Genomic DNA, 26146 nt, shown 5'->3' on the forward strand with positions numbered 1-26146 from the left:
TTTTTTATTATATAGCTAAACATCAACAGTACTAATTAAATAATACAAAATATTTCTACTGCATACAAAATACAATTAATACAAAAGATTGCACACTAAAATTATAAAATTAATTAATCACACTCCAACATAAACCATTTGTAACAAAGTGTTGGACAATAAAGGGATGATAGTTACAATTACTCCAATATATACTACTTTGGGGAAGGTGTTGGACTCCAATGGTGTGACACATTATTCCCACTCCAATCCATGTCAATTTGTGTAATTTATTTGAAACACTAAAGGTGTGGCATTTACTATTCCCACTCCAATCTATACCAGTTTAAAAATGGTGATGAACACTAAAGAGGAGACATTTACTATTCCCACTCCAATATGGATCAATTTGGGGAAGGTGAGGTACCCTAAACGGGTGATGTTTACTATTACCACTTCAATCTATACCAATTTGAGGAAGGTGTTGGACACTAAAGAGGTGACAGTTCATATTCCCTCTCTAATCTATACATATTAGGGAAGGTGTTGGACAGTAAAGGAAACCGCCAGACTCATAATAAGGCCCATGGATACAAACATCCTATTTATCCATTTCGCAAAAACATAATCCCTTGGCTGCAGAAAATTACAAAAGATACACCCATCAACATTGGCAAAACATACAAGAGAATCAAATTTATCACGATACTGAGCAAACTACCCTTCAAGCACTACACCTTACCAATACCTAATGTCCGTCTGTGGCACGGTGCCGCAATACATCTACAACACGCCTATTGTAACACCAACGGCGTTGAATGCACAGCTGTATTACCCTCACTTTATAGACACTGTACTGCAAATATAATAAATCTTTTAAATAAAACTTGTTGAAATTAAAAAAAAAATAATAAGAAGAAATTGCATTTGAGAAGCCAACATCAACCTGTGCAGTCTCCAGATTCCAGACTCTCCAGCACATTCCCATCTTTTTCAACTCCATCACTGATGGCTAATATCCATAGCACCTGACATGAGCCTCCAGCAACACAGTTTAGGTTGAACTCTGTCGGCAACTGAACTCAATACCTGCTCTTCCTCACAACAATATATAACCAAGATCCACAGGCACAGTATGTTTATTATCTCCAGTGAATGCAAATACCTGTAACTATGGCTCTGATTATGAGTGGGTCATTGACAAGGTCCTATTTAGCCCACCTCATGAATAATGATACCCCAGAGTACATTATTTAATGGGGTAAACAAAAACAGGCAATTACACGTTTTGGGGGAATAACATGCAAATGTTGGTTTTTAATGAACAAAATTCTGCATGATATGGAAAATACACATACTTTTACTGTTTTCAATTTTGGCAGGTTTATGCATGAGTCGTAAAACAACAACCCACTCATAATCAGACCCATGGGAGGCAGATTTTTTTTTCATACTTTTTTTCACAGGACAAAAGCAAAATGCTGCAGGCCCAGATGTGTTAGCATAATTTATGTTGTTTCTACTACTTATCTTGTGTGCTACATCACACTAGCAGGGTCGCCAAGTCACACCATAGCAGAGAGCAAAACGTGGATGTTTATATAGAAACCAGGGAGCAATTTTATGGGGATTTGGTGCACAGCAGCGCAACAAGTCAACTTGCTGCTCTGTCCTGCATCAAAGTTAATGGACAGGAATGTGCTGTATCTATGGCATATGGTGAATTCCTGTGCTTTTCCCTGCAATGGCACCGGTTGGCCAGCCTAGCATCAACATAGGGCACCTTTGCACCATGGTGCAAGGGCGCTTGCATTGCATGCCAGGTTGTATTTTGTGCAGGAAGAGGTGCCTTCCTCCACAAAAACAATTCTGGGAGGCTTTTTCCTCTTTCTATGCAGAAAGAGGAAACAACAAGGAGAAATAATGTTATTTCTCCTCATTGCGCCTCCCCTGGGGAACAGCAAGATTTTGGCACATACACAGGTTTCCATGGTGTAGTAAATCTTCTGATGTGTCAAAATTCATGAGTATTGCGTGCGAACACCCCCAGCAATGCCCATGAAACACCTCTTTAGCACGGAGTAAGGCAACACAGGAATTTGCACTGCTTTGCCATACTCCATATCTTTGAGGCCATTCAAAGCCCTCCAAAGTGGCTTTGAATGGCCTCATAAATATGATTTGGTGGTTTGCGCCGCTGTTGCATCACAAAAAGGGATGCAACGGCGGAGCAAAGGACTCGTAAATATGCCGGCCAGTTTTTAGCTCGTCTGGAAGTACTATACCTCTTCTTCACCCCAAAACCAAGAATTCAAGCAGGATGCTAAAAGTTCCTCTCCAAAATCGAACATAGGGGCACATTACGATCGCGGTTTTCCCGCTTCCTCCGGGCCGGCGAAAGCCACCGCCGGCCCAGAGGATGCCGGAAAACCGCCGTGGAGCCTCCAAAGACCCACCGCCAAATTAGGATGGCTGGTGGGTCTTGGTTTATGTCCGCCGCTTCTCCGCCGCGGTCGGCTTACAACCGCGGCGGAAAAGCTCTTATATGGTGGCGGTGTCTCTCAGACACCGCCAGCCATATTAGGATTGCGTATCAGATATGCTTTTCCACGGCGGGTTCTCCGCCGTGGAAAAGCATACGGATGTGCACTTTGGGTGCCCGTTGCGGGCCCCCAGGGTGAAGGGGGGGTAGGGGGGTGCACATGGGGGGTGCCTATGGTACCCCCCTGCATTTACATGCAGACAGCGGCAGGCACCGCGCGGTGCCTGCAGCTTTCTGCATGTAAATGCAATGCGTGCTTTTTTACCATTGCGGCGGGTGCAGCTTGAAGTCGCACCCGCCGCAATGTTAAAAATAGATGATGTGACCGCCAGGGTGGCGTTCACATCCTAATTGCACAGGAGGGAACGCCGCAGCCCATGCGGACGTTCCCTCCTCCTCAAGGGTCGCGGACGGACTCAAGACCGTCCGCGATCCTAATGGGCTCCATAGTTTCCAAAGTGTGACATTTATTCAAAAGTCACCAGCATCTTTTCGTTTTAAGAATGCTGCCTTTAGGAATACCATTTAAAAGAAGGCAAAAAGTAAGACTTAGTTGCTTACAAGGATCCACGTGATTTCTCCCATATTATCTTTGAAAACACTTTGGGTACTGTAATGCACTCCACACTCTTCTACCACAAACCATCAGACAAATCATGTTATTAACATTGGCAATGTTACTGTGGCTCTCGAGTTTCTCGTGTTTCTTCCTGGACTCCTGTTGGATGACACGCACGCTGGATGTATCCATGGCAGTAATTCTTTTGTGATCCTCATCCGCATGTGTATTTTGCTGCCTTTGTTCTTGCAGACATACCATCAGGATCAAATGAATCCTGGCTTCGGTGATTTGCCAGTGTCTGCACATTAAGCCTTTGCGCTGGCATGTCACCTGTATTTTTATGTGCTGTTTTGTTTTAGACTTATCTGTTTGTTCTGCCAAGGTCTTAATTTGCACAGCTGCAGCCCAGTGGGGTATTTAGGCACGCTCTGTGCGTGGGTCTGTGTAAGTGCTATGTACCAATGTCATCTCAGGCCGGAAAGAAAGCCAAACACAACTCTACTTTGGTGGTTGCTTCACTCCACGGGACTCCGCAGAGTTGAAAAGGTGATAACTTGAATTAAAAGCTTGTAAATGCAACACATAACTGCTTGAAATTTGAGGCTATAATTTACAATTTCTTTCCCCCTAAACTAGGACGGTCTTCCCACTCAGGATTTCTGTTTCTTTGTTTCTGCAATCAACTGCAAATCGGACACCACCACTTCACATTTGCTCCATAAAATTGTGTTTTATCACTCTTGGCATTTTCTGGTCCATACATCGGTGTTTTGAGGTTGGCCGTGTATCCTCAGTTCGCAGAAAGAATATAAATGAATTGGTTTAGAGCATCTGCCTCAAAGATGCACGTTTATTTAACAGTGATGACACAATGGGTAATCTTCCTTTGGCTAAAACACTTATTTACAATTAGACATTAAAAAAAAATCCCCTTTCGCATAAATCAGACAGCATCTGTGAACACATTTAGGTGGGCCTACACCTAATAATACGGCTGCTTTTTCGAAACAGAATTAAAATTCTTGAGGGAATCTACAATAATGAAAAAATGCAAACGTGATGAGGTGATGCGTCATCCCATGGCCAACACAAGATGGCATGAGAGATGTACAGCACCTTAGAGAAAGAAAGGATGCAGTGAACAGAGCCACACTTTGAGGCAACAAAGAAACAGCGAAAGATACACAGAAATGTAAGGTTTAAGAAGCTCAGACGCCTCAAGTAAGTTACACAATGTATTCAAACAGTGCTGCCTAACCATGTTTTACCTCACTTAACGTTGGTTTTAGGGTTAGAAAACAGAGACAATCTGCTGAGGTTCCTAAATGAAGATTAATACAGTTCAGCCAAGGAATTCTAACTGCATCATTGGAGGTATGAGAGTAAATAATGATGGCCCAATTGAGAGACGCTTGAGGGTTAGTTCAAATTTATAGCCATAATCATATGAGAGACAGCAAAACTGGATCCTCAACATATGGCAAACTAAGCTCCTCGTGGCAAAAACGTGAGAAGTGTTAGGAGGTAGACCAAATTTAAAGATAATGAGAAAGCATCTTATTTTTCTTTTTCTTTGATCTTTCTAGTATCATTTTAACAGTATGATATAATAAATTGCCAGTAAGTTTAACCAGGTTCTTAACACATGCATGCAGTACATTTTTACACAAGATTATCAGGCATGCATATCAAAGCAGCTGTCTCCCTTCAATAATCTTATAATTGTAGATATTATTATAAGGTTCGATGTGCATACAATATCGCCCAGAGTGATTGCAAGTATCATGCCAATCTCCCGCAAAATTTAAAAGAACAATGTATATACCAAATTAACAAACTAAACAACATCAGGCAAAAACTGTGCTCACGGCATCCCCCCTTTAACAGAAATTGTGCATCATTACAATGTCATGCTTCTAATGCTTTCCAGTCATAACAGTTCCTCTTATATGTGCTGCTAGATAAGGCTCCATACCCCACCTATCCTGGGAAGAGTCAGCTCAAATCTTCAAACTCAACTGTTTTCAAACTCTACCTGTTGAGAGACATATATTTCTGATTCAGGTTGTAAATTGATTTGAAGTGCTACCAGAAATTAGTACCGATTATATGAGAGTGGGAATTTACGCAGCCCCAGTGTTTCTTCTCTTCTAAGGGATGCACCCTCAGCTGTTGCCCAGTTTAGGACAGAGGGAGACCAAGACAATAATTCCGGAGGGTCCTGAAACTTCCAAAGTCTTTTAGCCACAGCAAGGCCCAGATCTAGGAACTGGCTTGTAGCTCTGTGCGCTTTACTTCTAGGAAATAGTCCCAGTAGGCATGATTCCCAAGTGTTTGGAAGTTGTGTATCTGTGCATTCAGATAAGTGTAATGAAGAAGAATTCCTCTTATGTCAACAGGACATGTAAAGTTGACACCCACACAATCCCCTTTATTGCTTTTAGGTGATTAGCCAACGCAGGGAATTCACCTCACAAAAACCCTAGTATAGACAGAAAAGTTTAAGTTGGTTTTGATGAACAAGTAATGCATCACCTTATTATGACACAAGGACAAGCTTCAGGAGAGAGGTGCAAAGTTGACGTTGGAGAATTAGATACATTTGACAGACCTTTGATGTGGTTAGAAGAAGTAATAATGTTGGAGGCAGTCTGTTGGCTGCCATGTCAAGAAGATTAAACAGGCTAGATATTGAGGGAGGTGGAACAATTGTCAATAACAGGTGCAGAAGCACAGGCCAAGCAGCATTAATGTTAGGAGCATGAAAACCTAGTACACTGCTACTGACAGGACAGGAATTAGATGCAACAACATTAGTGGGACATGATTTAAAGATTAAAGAACGGTTACTTACCTTCGGTAACGCTTTTTCTGGTGGATACAGTATCTGCCTTTGGATTCCTCACCTTATGAATATCTCTTGCGACAGCATTCCGCGGAAACTTTTTTCCTAGCTCTCCACACCGCTGAGGTCATCACAATACCATGGCTCGCACGAGGCTCCGCATGACGTCCCTGGAGCCATAAGAGGACCACGTTTGCGTGATGATGTTGGTTCCACCTCTTTTTTCGGTGCCACAGAGGCAAATGGGTGGTCTGACCATAGAGACAATGCATACATAATACACAGTATTCACACAAATACACAGTGTAAAGTAAAATAGGAAAGCAAAGAAAGCAAACATTTCCCGTAAACCTACACAAAGGCAACACTAAATGACAATATGAAATAACCATATTAATAAATACCTCTTTTTAAAGTATAAGAGGGTGGACAACAGGGAGGCGAGTGGGTCAGTGAGGAATCCACAGGCAGATACTGTATCCACCAGAAAAAGCATTATTGAAGGTAAGTAACTTGCTCTGCTGATGTGGACTAATCACCAGATTAATAGAATCCCACAGCAGTCATGCTCCTGGAGGAGGGTGTCCACCCTTCTATAACAAAAAGTCTTGCAAAACAGAGCACACAAAATGGCCGTCCCTCCTCACTTCGGAATCCAAGCAGTAATGCTTCACGAAAGTGTGGAGGGAGGCCCAAGTTACTGCCTTACAGAAGTCCACTACAGGAAAACCCCTGGACGAGGCAGAAGTAAATGATTTAGCCCTGGTGGAGTGAGCTCTAATTCCTTCAGGATGCTCCTTACCAGCCGGACCGGAGCAGATCTTGATGCACAAGATGATCCACCTGGATAAAGTGCGCTTGTGCACCGCGTTGCCGTTTATGCGTCCAGCTGATCGTCCTGTCGAAAGTCCTTTGTTCTATCCAGATAGAAATTAATCGCCCTCTTAGGATCCAATCGATGAAGCCTCTCCTCCACCTTGGAAGGGTGAGGGGGAGGATAGGAACTGTCCTTGATGGAAGGGAGTACCATGGAGGACCATCTTTTCAGCATGTATGGTCAGAAACGGAGGCTTTGAAATCAAAGCCTGAAGCTCACTCACCCTCCTAGCCGAAGTGATAGCCTCAAGGAAGATCATTTTGAAAGACAGCAGTCTCAAAGGACAACTATGCATAGGTTCAAAGGGGGAACCCATGAAGAAAGTTAAAACTAGATTTAAATCCCACTGAGGTATAATAAAAGGAGAGGGCGGAAACATGTTAGTAAGCCCCTTAATGAACCTTAAAACTATCGGAGACTTAAAAAGAGACGGCTGATCAGGCAAACAAAGAACTGCCGATAAAGCTGAATAAATATCCTTTAACAGTTGCCACAGCACAACCCTGCTGGGCCAAATGCAGCGAAAAACGAAGAACATCAGAAAGATGAGCTTTTAAGGGATCAATAGACTTCTCTCCACTCCATTTAACACATTTTGACCACCTGTAGGAGTAGATAGACTTGCTGGAGTATCGCCTGCCCGATAATATAACATCCGCCATGTCAGGCAGGAGAGAGAAAGGATTCAGGCTGCCCCGTTCAATCTCCAGGCATGATGGTGCAGGCTCTGGAGGTGGGGGTGTAGAACCTGCCCCCCAACTATGAGAGGACGTCTACCCTGAGAGGGAGACGGAGCGGAGGGTTCGACGAAAGGTGAAGGAGGTCTGTGTATCACACCCTTTTTGGCCAATCCAGGGCGATCAATATAACTTGGGCCCTGTCTTGGCGAATGTTCCTCAGAACCAGAGGAATCAAGGGTATGGGAGGAAACACATAAAGGAGTTGTGAGCTCCAACTCAACTGAATTGCGACCCCCAATGCTCCCTGCCTCGGAAACTGGAGACTGCAGAATGACGGGTAGTGCGCGTTCTCGAAAGTGGCAAACAGGTCCAACCGAGGAGTTCCCCACATCTGGAAGATGTGTTGAACTACCTCCGGATGAAGCCTCCACTCATGATCGGCAGAGAACTGCCAACTGAGACTGTCCGCACGCACATTCAGCACCCCGGCCAGATGATTTGCCATCAAACAAATCCGATGGTCCCGAGCCCAGGACCAGAGCCACAACGCCTCTCTGCAAAGAAGGTACAACCCTACTCCTCCCTGCTTGTTGACGTACCACATCACAGCAGTGTTGTCCTTCAGGACTTGAAATGACTGACAGCGACGGGAAGGGAGAAAGGCCTTGAGCACCAACCGTATCGCCTGCAATTCCAGAAAACTGATATGAAGCAATCGCTCCTCTGGAGACCAAAGACCCTTGATCTCCAGATCCCCCAGATGAGCACCCCACCCTAGAGTAGAGGCATCAGTTATCACTATGGCCACGGATGGAGGAAGGTGGAAGGGCTTTCCTTGAGACAGATTGCCCTCCACGCTCCACCAACACAGATCCACTGCAGCTTCTCTGGAGATCCTGACTGACTCCCTGAGCAGTAGCGGTCGGCAGTAGGTGTTTCTGTAGGGCGGTGACGTGGGCAGGGGAGGGGCAGGGTGGGGTGTAGTAATGTATGGATTAGGGAGTTTTACAGGTAAGTAAACATTTAAATAAATACAACGAATTTCGTTGTGCGCACTGCATCACCAAGCCCTCTGAGAAGCAAAGTCCAACTCTGGGGAAGTATCAAGTCCACTTGCCTCACACAAACCATCAAACATATATTCGGTGTTATATACTTCTCCTTCCTTCATCTCTTCTGCCTGGTACCGCTCCTCCTCCAATAACCTTTGCACTTCTCTCCTCGAGGTCATCTCCGGCTGCGGCGGCGCCACACGCGGCGTCGATGACTCCGGGAGTGGCATTAAAGGAGGATCCACTGTCGTAACGGGCGCCGATCGAATCCGAGAAGCTTCGCAGGATGGAGTTGGGGACTGCCAATACGGCGTCGACATGCTCGGAGCCAGAAACTGCGAGGATGACATCGTCTAAATACACGGCACAAAGGTGGCCTGTGGATACTGGTGAGGCACACCCAAATTAAATGCCATGCGACCCATGGGCCCCGAAGGTGCTCCAGAGGGGTATGAGGCCCTGGCGAACACGCCATACATTGCATTAAAAAAATGCGATGGATGCAAACCTGGCGCCGGAAATTGTGGGTACTGTGCCGGGTCGAGATCCATACAAGGCACCTCCGGAGTCGGAGCCGCTGGAGCCACAGACGGAGCAGCAGGAGCCAAAGGAACCTCAGCATCAGCCGGATTCGACACACCCTCTGGAGTCTGTGAGAATCTCGACGTCGGTGACTGCTCCGGAGTCCCCTTGTAAGATGGAGAATGGACCAGAGTCACCTGAGGCGACACAGAAGGAGAAGGAGAGACAAAGTCCTTTCCTCAACGTCGAGGAGCTGGAGAAGGCGACCTCAAAATCAAAGCCTTCGATGACTGGCGCCGAGAAGAATGCCTTTTCTTCTTCTTATGCTTTTTCTTGGAGCCATGCGACTTCGATGACTTGGACTTTGACCTTTTCCGACCCCTTTTTTGTTTTCTTGCCTTGGCCATATATAGCTTGGCCTCCCGTTCCTTCAGAGCCTTTGGATTCATCTTCCTGCAAGAAGAACAGCCCTCAACGTCGTGATCAGACGACAAACACCAAAGACAGTCCTCATGAGGGTCAGTGATAGACATATGACCCCAGCATTCCTTACAGGGCTTAAAGCCCGACTTCCTTGGGGCAGACGTGCCAAAACACAGAAAGATCAAACAAAATAACAAAGTATCCAGTCGAAAGTATGTAAAATCCCAGAAAAAACAGCGACAAAATACCCGACGTGGTCCCCTTATGGCTCCAGTGACGTCATGCGGAGCCGCCTGCGGAGCCATGGTATTGTGACGACCTCGTCAGCGTGGACAGCTAGGAAAAAAGTTTCAGCAGAATGCTGGCGCTGGCGATATTCATAAGGTGAGGAATCCACAGGCAGATGTAGCCATCAGAAATAGCAATGTTGTGAACAATTACCAGGATTAGATTGTTTGTATTTTTCATTATTCTGAAAACCTTCATTATAATAACGTGTATCATCTTTCTTACAATCTCAGTTCATGTTTTATTTGCAAAGATTAGAGCTTTTTAATACATTTTTGAAAAGGGTTTGACCTGTTTCCACAATTGTTTGGGAAACTGAGAGTTCTAGGTTATTGACAATATGGATAAGTTACTTACCTGTAATCCTAGTTCTCTTCCAGGGGTATCCATATCAAAGTCATAAGCACTGAATATTCCCGCCTATGAGCGGGGACCCCAGAAATAATATAAAAATTATATATGGAAACCATATATGATTACACTACAAAGAATTACACAAGTTATACCCACCACTATATTTAACGTGCAGGTACCCAGTAGTACCTATAACTACTATTTGTGCCTTGTTATAAGACCAAGACCAAGATATTCTTGCACTTAATTCAACTTAATTCACCCTCCCTCATTCTTTGATATTGTATTCCTGCCACATATGAAATAATGCACCAAAGCAGATCAAATAGTCTAAAGGCAGCATACCGCTCATCTATAGAAAATGTCTCATACAAACTGATTCAACACATTCCTCCATTACCTAACTTTTGAAATGATAAACAAACATAAATACCTTTCAGAATAGAAATGTTTACAAAAATAACAACATGACTGTAATATAGTGAATAACAGAAAACACTGTAAGAGCTTATAATGAGTTTCTGGAACACAGGCTTTTTTAACAGGATACAGATTACAGGGCAGAAGACTGGACATTCCACTTATCCGTTGGTCTGAAGAAGGAATGTTTCCCGACTTCCACATTGTTAGGAACATTATTTTTCTATCCATCAGAATGTTCAGCTTTTTGTCAGCCACAGGTTGCCAAATATGGAGATAGTGTACATAGCAGAACAGTCGTTCAGGATAATCATGCTGTAACTAGGAAATAATGATGTGCCACGCATAGGATTTATTTTAAAACATTCAATTGCCCACAAATATGAAATGGTGAGCCAGATAAAAACAAATACATGCATTCTTCTGCATCAAAATTGTATTTCCTTAAATTGTCAGATTCTAGAAGTTCTTTGATCTATCCTTATTAAATTTGAGAATAATATTTTATACATTTTCTGCTGCAATAGTTATTTTTAATTAAGTGCCAGACTTCGGAACCTGAATTAAGAATGATGATCAACATAGAACACTATCCAAATCATTCTCTCAGGCACTTCAATTACTTTATTACCCTGGGGGTCAAGAGCCATGCTAAAACATTACTAGATGATTAAAGGTCTGAGATTGGTTTTCTATGTAAACGTTACCTTTTACACTAAGGTAGGCTAAATATTTGGCTACCCATCATTAGTAAACTAAGCAGCACAAAGGTGCACATAATTTAAAATCTCTGTTGCAACTTGAATGGATTTCCTGATGCTTAGAAAATAGGATTAAACCAAACAAGAGCCCCAGGTAGTTGATGTATATTTTATTTGTTTCATTGTATCACATTGCCAGGTCTCAATAAACTTTCTAGATTAATTCTTGGAGCATAGAAGGTCTTGGAAATTGGAAATAGCTTTTCTTCAAGGCAGTTCTCGATTTCTCTGCCAAAGCTAAAGTCAATTAAATTGTACCTACCTGACAGAACTTACAAGTGGAATTCATTATGATTTATATTTAACTAATTTCACACTGTTTCAGTACTACTTGTAACGTATCTTGATAATCAGGTTACATGCATTATTGTATGATGAAGTAAGATCACAATGACGAAATTAAATATCTTCTGGAAAGATGTTAAATATTTTTCGCATGCCATTCATCTGTAGTTTCATTCATCACATCTTAATATGACTGTTACATTACATAATTGACATTAAAAACATACTCACTTCATCGTCACAGCTTATTGAACACCTGCCATCTAGAGATGCACACTGTAGACAAGAAAACCAAGGTTTAAAATAATTAATGAATTTGTGAACAGATAACAGAATAAATGTTGTATGTGCAAAAGGACAAAAGGGAGAATGAGTGATTTTTGGAATTTTGTCTCATGCCATCAAATATTACTCTTGCTTTTCTTTAAGTAAAATTGCCATGTTCGGTATGGGTTTTGACATAATTTAATTTTGGGAAGGCAATTTTTTATTGGGAATTAAATAGGTATTAAACTAACATAGTACATTGTGCTACTTTTCCACCTTAATATTTTAATTGAGACTTATTAATATTCCCAACACAATTAACTATCTTAATCTGAATTCAGACACACAAATATTAATATGGTGCGCATATTTTACGAATCATACAGATGGAAATTTAGGTCTTGGTTAACTGACACAATATCAAAAGTAATGTAATACCAAAAAATGGTGTCACAATTATGATCACAAAAATATAGTTTATTATACATATTATGGTAATTACAAAAATGTCACCAAAAATATAGTTTTTCATTAATATTAAAAAATATATACACAACTATTGTTTTTTATTACATATTTAGTTTAAATAAGGAAAACTTAAATATGTTAACATATAACATTAATGTTAATTAAATATGTTTAAATAATATTTAAAAATATATATATAAATATTTACAAATTTAAACAAACCTGCATACATATATATTAAAGTGTGTATGTTTATATACACATACATAATGTACAACTATTAAAAATATATATATCTTTAATTTGAATATATATTATAATTGTATAATTGTTTTGACAAAGACCAATATATATATATATATATATATATATATATATATATATATATATATATATATATATATATATATATATATATATATATATATATATATATATATATATATATATATATATATATATATGTAAACTTCCCACTATTGCTGGTAAAGGAGTCAGGCTGTCACGGGCGGTCCTGTTACAGCCACCAGCAGGCTTAATTATTCACTCCACAAATCTTCAAAATGTCGAAGAAAACAGGACACCCAGAGCTCCAATTCAGAGAATTTATTAGGCAGATGAAACAATCTCCACGACGCGTTTCGCCAATACGGCTTGGTCACGCTCGTCTAGTGGTGCTTACAGCCATTTTTAAATACCAAACACCCTCGTGCACATGTTACAATCAAGGAAAGCGGAAGACATCTTGCAATGGCTTTGATATACAAACATTCTATCGTATTGAGGCATATTAATACCTAAATCATCTTCAGAGTGTTATTGACATACTTATTTTTTTTTTTTTTTTTTTATTTTTTTTTTTTTTATTAAATCTGTTTTATTGGTACACGTGGCATACAATTACATTTCTTGTGCGCTTAATTCAAAGGGGAAACAACAAATGGAATAGGTCTTACATCATCAATGTGAACGTTGGCGACTATAGAAAACCAATAAATGCACTCACTGTTAATAAATACCATCCGCTATCTTGGGGCGGTCCCTGCATTCACCAAATCATTCGCTCCATTGCTTCTATACTGTGTAATGCGCTCTGTTCGCCTCACTATGGTGCCAGACCTCACCCGTCAGGGCGGGCAGCCTGATGGCCAGCCGCGCCCCCGGTGCTCGCGACCCACTGGTTGGTGACGTAGCAAGTTGTCTCTCAGTAGTGTGAATAACCAGCCGGGCCCGGTTCCAAGCAACCTGCATATGTACCGTGGCCGGCTAGGAGGTTTAGTAGTCCGCCTCCGTGAGGCAGAAGGTTGCGGTCGTGGCTTGCATGTGAGCTGCACTCCTGTGTGTCGTCGCCGTGTGTCGAAAGTGAGAGGTGTAGGTGGGAAAGGTAGATCCGGCGTGGACAACTGGGGGGTGTCCCGTGCCGCTAACGCCACCAATTCAAACTGGGGAAAACAGGAGAGTAGGTGAGGGTGTGAAGAGTCCGATCTCGGAGTAAGGGGGGGGGGGTGCTGCAGTATTGGTTCTGCCTAGGCATCTTCGGGTGTGGTAGACTTGCGGGGTGCTGGCCCTGAGTGTGCTCGGGGGAGGAGGCATCGGCGGTGTGTAGTGGCTCTGGGTCTCGGGTGTGGGCGCACCTGTGGGGTCGAGGGTATATGTGGGCTCCGCTGATCAGTGGGGGGGGGGGTAGGTCGTGTGGGTGGGCGGTGGGTCGCTGGGGTGGTATTTCATGCCCATATATGTGTGGCTCCCGATACTCCCCTCTCTCGCCACTCAGTCTGTGATTTGGACCTGACCCCCCCCTGTCCACTGGGGAGGAGCCATCTCCTTACAATATCCCTTTATCGTGGCAAGCTCTGGTGAATGCTCTCAGGAAGCCCTCCCATACCTGAGCTATCGGTATGGCCCTCCGCCCCGCCGTTTCCTCCCTACATAGCACCGTGCCTTCTGCGGTCGCCCAATAGATGAGAGAGGCGCACCAATGTTTTGGCAGGGGCGGTTCCACGGCTTTCCAGTGGCGGGTTATGAGTCTCTTGGCGGTTATCAGCCCCAGATCCCAGAACCTCATATGTGCTTTGTTATGTTTGGTCCTGGTGAGAAGGCCCAGTACACAGGTGTCCCAGTCGTGTCGTTGGCCCAGCGCAGTCCCTTTTGTCAACAGCGCGGTAACATCGTGCCAGTACGTCCGGAGCTTGGGACATGCCCACAGCATATGCAGGAGATCCGCGTCTAGGAGCGCGCATCGCGGGCATTTGGAGGTATTCAAACCAAAGTAGCGGTTAACCTTGTCCGGGGACAAGTATGCTCTATGCATGATATAGAACTGTATGATTCTGAATCTCGAGTTGCGAGGGACGTGTTGCGGCCCCTCTAGGATCCTTTCCCATTCTTTATCCGACCAGTCCCTCCCCCTGTCAGTGGTCCATCTATCCCTGAGCGACTGAAGGGAGGCCGTCGTGTGGGACCTCAGTGCCTGCGTTAGCCAGTGCACAACGTGTGACCCCGCCCCCATTACGTGCAGGTATTGTATTAAGAGGTGGGTCTCGGGTTCCACGGACATATCGCCCCAGTGTTCCGTGAGGACTCGCATCATTGATGCATGCATCAGGAAGTGTCCCGCTGGCAGTCCCGGATTCTCCACCAGCCCCTCGAACCGTACCATGGCCCCGTCGTCATACAAGTCCGCCAGTGTCTCGAGCCCCACCTGCGCCCAGTCATGTAGGTGTGTTGCTGTCACCACTCCCCCAGGCCTTGGCAGTCCCTCCAGCGGCAGGGCTGGTGCGTAGGGGGCAGTTTCCCTGGTCAATCGCAGTGCACGCCTGTAGCATCGCAGTGCCACTGCCAGGTGCAGCTGCGTCTCGCGTGTCGCTCCTCTGAGTGGGTGGAATAGTGCGAGGGCTTCTGCATGGGTCAGGGCCGGGACTGTCGAGGCCGTGTCGTTTAGGTTCCTACCCGCAAGCCAGGCCACCACCCACTGGAGTTGCGCGGCAAGGTAGTAATGCTCTTGATTCGGGACCGCGAGTCCCCCCGAGGCCGTCGGGGCATACAATTTCTTCAGGGCCACCCTTGGTCTCCCCACATTCCAGATCAGTGTTCGTGTAAGGGTCTCCAAGTCTCTAAAGACCCGAGCCGGGACATACACTGGTATATTCGAAAAATAGTACAGTAGTCTAGGCAGGACTATCATTTTAGTCAGGGTGATTCTGGCCGGGACATTGAGCGGGAGCGTGCCCCAAAATTGGATCTGGGCCCGCAAGGAATTTATGGCTCGAATCAGGTTGCCATCCAGTATATCTGCTGCATTCCTATATATGTGGATGCCCAGATACTTAAAAGTGCCAGCATACCATGTCAGTGTCGTGTCCCCTAGTTGCACTGCGCATTCCTGCATATCCGGGTGAAAGGGGAAGACCCCAGATTTACCCCAGTTGACCCTCAGTCCCGAGTGTGTTGAGAATTCGCGGAGGGCGCCGGTTAGTCCCGGCGGTATCCGTGTTAGGTCCCTGACGTAGAGGAGTAGGTCGTCGGCATACAGGGAAACTGCGTGTACCCCATCTATCAACGGGATGCCCCACTCGGCGCCTTGCATCCGCAGTATCTCCGCCAGCGGTTCCATGGCCAACGAGAAGAGTAGAGGTGATAACGGGCAGCCTTGCCGTGTGCCCCGCCTCACCCGTATGGCCTCCGATAGTAGGCCCCCTATCCGGACCCGAACTGTTGGCGTTTGATATAGGAGACCCACCATGTCCAGAAAAGCGTCTCCCAGGTCAAACTTTTGCATAACCGCCCTAAGAAACGGCCACTCCACCGAGTCGAATGCTTTCTCCAGGTCCAATACTATGCAACCTGATAGTGGCCAAGGGCCTCTCGCGTACTCCTGCACTCTAAATAGCCGGCGGATGTTATGTGACGTGCTGCGTGTGGGTACGAACCCGTTCTGGTCAGGGTGGACCAGGGTAGGCGTGTATTGGGCCAGTCTCCTCGCTAGCATAGAAGCTAGTATTTTGTAGTCCGTGTTTAAGAGGGCAAGGGGCCTATATGAGCCCATGAGTGCCCCGTCCTTACCCGGTTTCAGGAGGGAGACCAGTGTAGCCTCACTCAGAGATGGGGGCAGGGAGGAGTCGTCCAGTGCTGCCTCATACAGTTTTACGAGTTCAGGGACCAGGAGGTCTTGGTATGCTTTATAAAACTCCGCTGGGAGTCCGTCTGGGCCGGGGGACTTTCCGTTGGAGAGCGCCGCTATGACTTCCCGGAGCTCCTCGGGAGCTATGGGTGCCGTTAGGACGGCACGTTGGGCATCAGTGAGTGTCGGCAGCAGTATCTGATTAAGATACTCCTCCGTGTCCGGGGCGGGCGTGGGTAGGCAAGAGCGATATAGTGCTTTGTAGTGTGCGGTGAACGCTCCGTGTATCTCTGACTGTGTGTGTAAGGGCACTCCATTCGCGCCTAGTACTTTCGTGACTGGCTGCGTCCGATCTTCTCTAGCGATGAGCCACGACAGCAGCTTGCCGGGCTTGTCCCCCCTGTCGTGTGTGCGCGCCGCGTGAGCCGCGAAGTTCAGACATCTGAGCCTCTCCAGTAGCTTTTCGTGGGCCGCCTGCGCTTTGTGAAGCCCAGTGATGTGCCCTCCCACCGAGTCCCGCTCATGTCTATTCAGTTCCTCCTCCACCCTGTGTAAGTCCCTCTCCACCTGGCGTTTGAGGTTCCCCTGCGTGCCCAAGCATTGTCCCCTAATGACCACCTTGAACGCCTCCCATTCCATCTGCAGAGATGTGGCTGTACCTGCATTATCCTCGAAGTAGTGTACAATGTGTGCGAACAGTGAGTTCCGGAAAGGTGCGTCTAGCAGGAGGTCCGGCTGCAGCCTCCAGTTGGGGACAGGGGGGCGTGTGTGTGCCCAGGAGATCGTCAGCATGTGTGGGTTATGGTCGGAGTGTGTCCTACCCATGTATAGCGCCTCCGTCGCCAGAGGGAGTAGATCATCTGTGAGCATGAATCTGTCTAACCGGGTGTGTAGGGTATGAGCTCCTGAGTAGTACGAGTATATCCTGGCCGTTGGGTTCCGGTGGCGCCACACATCATGCAGATTCCAGTGTGAGGCCCAGGCCATAAGAGCTTTCATGGCACCCACCACTGGTGCGCCGGGTAGAGGTGGGAATGAGCGGTCCAGTGTGGTATCTAATACGCTATTGTAATCCCCCCCCAATATCCAGGGGATCCCGTGCCAGTGCGCCAGGGTTGTGGACACCATTTCCAGGAACCTCTGTTGGTCTGTGTTAGGGGCATATAGCGACGCCACCACCAGCGGGCGTCCGTCCAGGCGCCCCTTCACTGCCACCAGCCTCCCTTCCTTGTCTATGTGTGAGTCCTCAACTTCAAACGGGAGCCCTGGTCGCACCCATATCAGTGCCCCCCTAGCGTAAGAGGAGAACCCAGTTGCATAGATCTGACCTCGCCATCGCCTGCGCAGGGTGTGTACCTCTGGTGATGTCAGGTGAGTCTCCTGTAGGAGCGCTATCTGTACCTTGTGTCTCTTCAGGTACGAATAAATCATGTACCTGCGCGCGGGTGTGTGTATTCCGCGCACATTCCAGGTACACATTTTGACTTCAGCCATCAGCATTCAACAAGGCAGTCACACTCGCACCCTCCCCTGTTCCAAGCACCCTCCCATTAGGCCCTCCGGTTTCCAGTGTCAGAGTATCTCCTCCTTTGTCCGAGCAGCCCTTGGAATAGTTCAGCGAGCACCCCTGCGAGCCATGTATGCAGCGTTTCACAATAGGGAGAAGGGGGGTAAACATTAACTGGGGGTAACTCCATCGGGTCGGTTGCCAAACGGGCAGCCTTCCAAACATTCTACGAAAAGTGCGAACAATCCAGTCCGGGGGGTTGCTATACATCACGCAGTCCAAGCAGCCAGTGTGTATCTGTTGAGCATGAAGGCGTGAGCGCCCTCCCAGGGGGATGCGTTCGTTAGTCTGAGTGGTCAACCGGCCGGCCCATCGGCTATCGAACAGTATATTTGTAAAGACACGGGGCCACTGCTCTGGTCAAGCTTGTAGGCGGTAACCTTCGCCTTCCCATGGGGACCCTGCAAAGTGGTGGTGGCCCCCGTGGTGTGGGTTCCTTGGGGCGTCTGCCCCGCAGTTGATAATTGCCAGTGTGACATCGTCATTACTTACTGCGGGTTCGGTGTCCGTTGCCATCGGGCAGCGCCTTGCCAATGCTTCCCTCGCCGAGAGCCCCGTGTTGCGGCACTACTTCAGCCGTACAGATCCGACGTTTGTGGGGTGATGTCTGGCAGCCCACCTGAGAGTTGCGAATCCGGGAGACCATATATCGCCTCATCTTCACTCGGCGACGTTCTAGGGCTGGTGGCAGGCGGGGAACGCCGTATCGGGGAGCCGCTGAGCTCCGAGACCATCCGCAGGGCTTCCTGTTGTTCTCTGCGTATGTCCTCTTCCGGTGGGCTCGCGCTATGTTGGGTGCCGCTGGCCGCGGGGGAGGGTGACCTGGCGCCACGTCTCCTCTTGGGTCTTCGGTGTCTCCTGGGCCTGTCCGGATTTCCGGACCTCCCCGTGCTCTTGTCCGTCCCGTTGTCCAGCCAGGCCTCCACGTCTTCCGAGGAGTCAAAGAAGTGTGTCTTCTCGTTCGCTATCACCCTGAGCTTCGCTGGGAATAGGAGGGAATATGTAAGCCCCAGTTGGCGTAGCCTCCAATTTACCATTAGGAACGATAGCCTCTGGCGCTGCACCTGGATTGTATAGTCTGGGAAAAACATTATGTTCGCGTTTTCAACTTGAATGGTGCCCAGTTTTCGGGTTTCTCTTAGTACAGTGTCCCGGTCCCTATAGTTCAGGATTCGGATTAGAAAAGGGCGTGGGTTTGAGCCTGTGTGGAGCGGCCTGGTCGGGACTCTGTGTGCCCGTTCCACCACGAAATATGGCGAGAGGGTGCCTTCGGGTAACAGGGTGCGTAGCCAGTCCTCCACGTGGGCGGTCGGATCCTTGCCTTCCCATTTTTCTGGCAAACCTACTATGCGGACGTTGTTGCGTCTCGCCCTCCCTTCTGCATCCTCTGCCCTGTCCTCTAGGAATTCCACTCTGTTGAGGAGATCCTTAATATGTTTGTCCGATTGGGCGACTCGAGGGTCTATGTCCGTCACTGCGGTTTCCAGGGTTTTGGTGCGCTCGGCCAGTTTCTTATGGTCCTCTTTCAGGTGTGTGAGATCTATTGCGACTCCGTCTATTTTCGCCTCCAGGGATGTCCGGGTGGACTGGATGGAACTTTCCAGGCGCTCCATGGCCGCCAGTACCGAGTCCAGTCTGGCCGTCACCGGATCTGCGTCCGCTTGTTTCTGCGGCTTGTCCATTTTGCCCTTTTGGGACGTGCTCCCCGTTCCTGTGCGCTTCCCGGCACCTCCAGACATCCGGGTGGGGTGGTGGTCCGTGGTCTTGTGGCGTTTCCAGGGCAGGTGACTGTCGCCTCTGAGCCTCCTGTGCGGTCGCGCCGTCCAAAGCGCCGCTTGCGTCGGTGGCAGCCGTTATCACATTCAGGACTCTGGTAGTGGGCAATGTTGTACCCCTCCCGCTGTTGGTCGTGTTCTGAGCTCCTCGCTTACCCCCTGTTTCGTCGGGTGTCCAGTAGCGCCGTGTTTCCAAGGGCTCCGGAGTTATGGGCTACGTGCGGCTGGCAGTGTCACCCCACGATGCCCTACTCTCCCAGCAGTCTCTATGGTTCTGTGTGCGCGGCTCTCCGTGGCTACGGCGGGCGGCCTGAGCAGTCGGACTTAATCCGGGTTTCGTATTCCCTGGTGAGTCGGGTTTCCGGCTAAGCCGTGGACTCTAGTGTGCCGGGGTCCGTCAGTATCCAGCTGCGGGCATTGGTGGCGTGAGTATCAGGCAGTGTCTCCCCTTGGCGCTCCCCCCAACCGGCAATCACCTCAGGTCTGCGCACGTTGTCAGCAGCGGAACTTTTGGCTGGGCAGTGGCTCTCACCGGTGTTGCCCCTCTGCCACCCTGTGTCTCTGGATGTGGCCTACTGGGCGCCCTGGAGGTGTCTCTTGGCTGCCTGGTAGTTCGTGGCGCCGGGTGAGCCGGGCAGGTGTTGCGCCCTGTGCTCCTCGCTTCGCAGCACTTACCGCCCAGGGTCGCAGCAGGCGCCGTCGGGGGTCCGATCCCGGGTCCGCTTCCCCCAGTATTGCTCCGTCCCTCCGCTGCAGGTCGGGGGGGGGATGGGCACCTCCTCGTGTCTGTCTCGGCTTCAGAAGTCCAGCGGGCGGCCCCAGTCCCCTAGCGCTGCGCCTCCTCACTTTTCTCGGGTCATGGCCAGCCGAGTCGTCTCTGCCCTTCGTGATCCGCCTAGGGTCGATGCGCTGTGGTGTGACCCAGCGCCGTCGCCTCAGTCCGCTGCTCCCGGGCGCCCCTTCCGCGCGGCCCTCACTTCCGGTCTCGACACCGGGCTCGCCCGCCGGGTCTCGCCGAGCCCGTGTTCACTCCTCCGGCTATGGTGGCCGCGCTGGTGCCGGTGCGGGTCCGGGGCTCAATGGACCTTGAGCTTCGGTCCGATGCTTTGGCAGTGTCCTCTGGTCACTCGCTGCGAGTGTGGGCCGGCCAGGTGGTGTTTTGCACGGAGAAATGACCCCCTAGGTGCGGGCTCTCGCCGGAGCTCTGTTAGGGAGCAGCCAGTCTCGCTGCGCGCGTAGCCACGCCCCCGTTATTGACATACTTATGTCCAATATTCACTGATATAGGTTCATATTACGGCTTAAACTTACAAATTCATAATGTTTGCCTCATAATGTTTAGATATAAGTATAAACATTGCCAACAATGTTCTAATGCACACACATGTTAAATCTCATAGTATTGTGCCTTACGTTATGCTCCAATATATTTTTATTTACAAAGTGTTCCAATTTATTCACTTCTTAGAAAGCGAGGCTGGGATTGGCTCCTTGAATATACTAGCGCCCTATTGGTCAAAGTTCGCTGTTGCTATGATACCATGACAAACTGTTTACGAGCCTTAGTAAGCTAACATACTGTTTTCGTTCATCTGCAATCAACTTATATGAGCTAGGAGATATGTGTATTGTGACCAAAACAGTAACTCAATTAATAATTAGTTACAAAGCCGCCAACCCAGTATCGGGTCATAATAGCTAAGGCGATCATGGAATCAGATCCAAACGCGTAATTATTAGACCATAGTTGACATATAGCCCAAGTGGGCAATACACAGTTGATAAAGAGCCAATAAGTTCATAAATCCCTTTCTAGGAAAAGTGAAAGAATTTTTATATATAATCATAATGAATGATAGTTTCACAAAACCAGCGCAAAGTCGTAGATAATGTCCTGCCCAAGTGGGCAATTGTATCGAAAAAGAAATTATAACAGTTGTGTGTCTAGCTCCGCAATGTAATCCAAACTCTTCCGCTTCCCCGTGATACGTGAAATCTAAAAATAAGAAATGGTACTGTTTAAAATCAAGTAGACTGCAGACAATATATACAAATATCAAAAAATGAATCACTCATGTAAATGTACAGCTAACTCTTCACTCATATTAAATCCTTTTGGTATCAACATTCAAAATCCAAAATGTACTTGGATTCTAATTTCCTGAGGGACAATTCTCGATTGCCTCCTCTTACCCCCAGATCCACACAGTCAATGACTACCAATCGGACAAGTTTTTCATTTTGCATGTGTTCTGCAAAAAAATGTCTTGCAATGGGATATTGTCTGTTGTTATTATGTATGGCACGTAGGTGTTCAAGCACCCTTTTCTTCGCTTCATGTTTTGTGCTGCCTACGTACCATTTGTTGCAAGGACAGATTAGTACATATACACTATACGGTGTATTACATGTGAGATGTTTACGTGTAGTAAACTCTCTATTGGTGTTAGGAACAGTGAGTGTCTTGCAATTATAGCTATGCTTGCAGGCTTTACACTTCCGGCAGCACTTAAAACCTGCACTTTCCTGGTTTTTCAAAACTGCTAATGAGGTGACATAGTTAGGGCTAAGCTCATCTCTGAGTGATCTCCCTTTACGGAAGGTAATTTGTGGATTATCACTGAGATATTTTTTGAGGTGAACATCCGTCTGTAAGGTATGCCAGTGTTTTTAAAAAATCTTTCTCACCTCTTGTGCTTGTCCAGAAAAGGTGGTAATAAATCTGACTGTCTCAGGTTCCTTTGTCTCTAATCTGGGGTTTAGTAGTTCCTCTCTATTTTTGAGAGAGACACGTGTTTTCGCTGTACTGATCATTTTCTGACTATAACCCCTGCTTCGAAATCTTTGACACATGATCTTTTCCTCTTCCTCATAAGATTCTTGTGTACTGCAATTGCGCTTAGCGCGAAGTAGTTAACCATAAGGTATACTACACACCAGATTGCTGGGATGACAGCTGGTGGCATTAAGTATGCTGTTTCCCGCAGTTTGTTTGCGAAATAATCTGGTGTTAAGTTGATTATTAACAACTTACACAATAACATCAAGAAACTCAATTTGTTGATTATTGATGTGCTCCGTCAGCTTTAAATTCAGATGATTGAGATTGAGTTTGCCAAGAAACAATTTCACCGATATCTCATCCCCACACCAAATGGAAAAAATGTCATCTATGTATCGAAGCCACAGGGCAACGTTGTTAAATTCAGCCATTTCCCTGACAACCTGCTCCTCCCACCAGCCCATGATTAAATTTGCATAGCTGGGGGCGAAGCAGGTCCCCATAGCTGTGCCCTGTGACTGTCGATACAAGATGTTGTCAAAGAAAAAAAAGTTGTTCTTGAGACAGAAATTGATCATAGATATGATCATCTCTGAATGTTGTAAATAGGAAACCGATCGTGTTTTGAGAAAGTGTTTAACTGCCTCCAAGCCATGCTCGTGCTGGATACTGGTGTAAAGACCACTAACATCTAATGTAACCATAGTGTAGTGTGCTTCCCAGTGTATACCATTGACAATGGTGAGGAAATGTGTTGTATCTTTAATATATGCTGGAAGGGCCATCACGTAAGGTCTAAGATAATGATCTATGTATTTGGAAGTGTGTTCCAATAATGATCCAATCGAAGACACAATAGGACGGCCAGGTGGTTCTAGGGGGTCCTTATGTAGTTTGGGGAGTAAATATAAAATAGGTATTCTTGGATACGCACAGTATAGATATTGAAATTCTTCGCTCTCCAATAGCCCCTTGTCACTCCAATCCAACAGTAGATCCCTAAAAGCTGAATTGGATTGCAATAGCTCGTCATGATCAATTTTACAATAACAGGTTTCATCATTAAGTTGTCGCTGACCCTCCTTCAAGTACTGGAAATTAGAGTCCAAGTACATTGTGGAATTTGAATGTTGATACCAAAAGGATTCAATATAAGTGAAGAGTTAGCTGTACATTTACATGAGTGATTCATTTTTTGATATTTGTATATATTGTCTGCAGTCTACTTGATTTTAAACAGTACCATTTCTTATTTTTCGATTTCACGTATCACGGGGAAGCGGAAGAGTTTGGATTACATTGCGGAGCTAGACACACAACTGTTATAATTTCTTTTTCGATACAATTGCCCACTTGGGCGGGACATTATCTACGACTTTGCGCTGGTTTTGTGAAACTATCATTCATTATGATTATATATAAAAATTCTTTCACTTTTCCTAGAAAGGGATTTATGAACTTATTGGCTCTTTATCAACTGTGTATTGCCCACTTGGGCTATATGTCAACTATGGTCTAATAATTACCCGTTTGGATCTGATTCCATGATCGCCTTAGCTATTATGACCCGATACTGGGTTGGCGGCTTTGTAACTAATTATTAATTGAGTTACTGTTTTGGTCACAATACACATATCTCCTAGATCATATAAGTTGATTCCAGATGAACGAAAACAGTATGTTAGCTTACTAAGGCACGTAAACAGTTTGTCATGGTATCATAGCAACAGTGAACTTTGACCAATAGGGCGCTAGTATATTCAAGGAGCCAATCACAGCCCACGCTTTCTAAGAAGTGAATAAATTGGAACACTTTGTAAATAAAAATATATTGGAGCATAACGTAAGGCACAACACTATTAGATTTAACATGTGTGTGCATTAGAACCTTGTTGGCAATGTTTATACTTATCTCTAAACATTATGAGGCAAACATTATGAATTTGTAAGTTTAAGCCGTAATATGAACCTATATCAGTGAATATTGGACATAAGTATGTCAATAACACTATGAAGATGATTTAGGTATTAATATGCCTCAATACGATAGAATGTTTGTATATCAAAGCCATTGCAAGAGGTCTTCCGCTTTCCTTGATTGTAACATGTGCACAAGGGTGTTTGGTATTTAAAAATGGCTGTAAGCACCACCAGACGAGCGTGACCAAGCCGTATTGGCGAAACGTGTCGTGGAGATTTTTTCATCTGCCTAATAAATTCTCTGAATTGGAGCTCTGGGTGTCCTGTTTTCTTCGACATTTGGAAGATTTGTGGAGTGAATATATATATATATATATATATATATATATATATATATATATATATATATATATATATATATATATATATATATATATTTATACACACACAAATTAAAAAGTACAGCAAATAAACTTTCATTTTAATTATACATAAAAAGTAAACAATATCTTTACAATTAGATAAATGTATACATATATTTATATATGTAAAATATACATTTAAATACATAAACACATAATAACACTAATAATATTTACTTAAACCATTTTAATTAAAATAAATAGTTAGATAAATAATACCTACACTATTCCCACTACAGTTTACACAACAGTAGGAAAACAGTTGGACTCAGGAGGGGTAACATTTACTATTCCTACTCCAGTCTGTGCAACAGTAGAGAAAGCGTTGGACTCAGGAGGGGTAGAATTTACTATTCCCATTCCAGTCTGTGCAACAGTAGGGAAAGCGTTGGACTGAGGAGCAGTAAAATTTACTGTTCTCACTCCAGTCTGTGCAACAGTGGAAAAGGCTTTGGCCTCAGGAGGGACAACGTTAACTATTCCTACTCCAGTATGTGCAGCAGTAGAAAAAGTGTAGGACTCAGGAGGGGTAACATTTACTATTCTCACTCCAGTGGATGTAACAGTAAGGAAAGCTTTGGACTCAGGAGGGATAAAATGTACTATTTCCACTCCAGTCTGTGCAACAGCGGGGAAAGCATTGGACTAAGGAGGGGATACATTTACTATTCCCACTCCAGTCTGTACAACAGTAGGGAAAGCATTGGACTGAGGAGGGGTAACATTTGCTATTCACACTCTAGTTTGTGCAACGGTAGGGAAAGCATTGGACTAAGGAGGGGCTAAATTTACTATTCTCACTTCAGTCTGTGCAACAGTAAGGAAAGCGTTGGACTCAGGAGGGATAACATTTACTATTCCCTGTAGGGGAAGTGTTGGACATTAACTTTTCGCACCCCAGCCTGTGCAACAGTGGAAAAAGCTTTGGGCTCAGATGGGGTAAAATGTACTATTCCCACTCCAATGTGTGCAATAGTAGAGAAAGTGTTGGACTTAGTAGAAGTAACATTTACTACTCCCAATCCAGTGGGTGAAACAGTAGGGAAATCATTGGACTCAGGAGGGGTTACATTTACTATTCCCACTCCAGTCTGTGCTACAGTAGGGAAAGTGTTGAACTAAGGAGGGGTCAAATTTCCTATTCCCACTTGAGTCTGTGCAACAATAGGCAAAGCGTTAAACGCAGGAGTGGTTAAATGTACTATTCACACTCAAATCTGAGCAACAGTAGGGAA

The 26146-nt window shown here is 45.9% G+C and overlaps 1 protein-coding gene across 1 annotated transcript in view; it reads right to left on the reverse strand.

The window, feature by feature from the left end:
• Positions 1-26146, reverse strand: part of CACNA2D3 (calcium voltage-gated channel auxiliary subunit alpha2delta 3) — a 2522256-nt gene that overhangs the window by 322046 nt on the left and 2174064 nt on the right. The window contains exon 29 of the mRNA XM_078662383.1: positions 11822-11866. Coding sequence (XP_078518509.1) covers positions 11822-11866 — 45 coding nt within the window. The remainder of the gene's footprint in view (positions 1-11821; positions 11867-26146) is intronic.

Source organism: Lissotriton helveticus, chromosome 9 (genome assembly GCF_964261635.1).
Source record: "Lissotriton helveticus chromosome 9, aLisHel1.1, whole genome shotgun sequence".
Taxonomy (NCBI): Eukaryota; Metazoa; Chordata; class Amphibia; order Caudata; family Salamandridae; genus Lissotriton; species Lissotriton helveticus.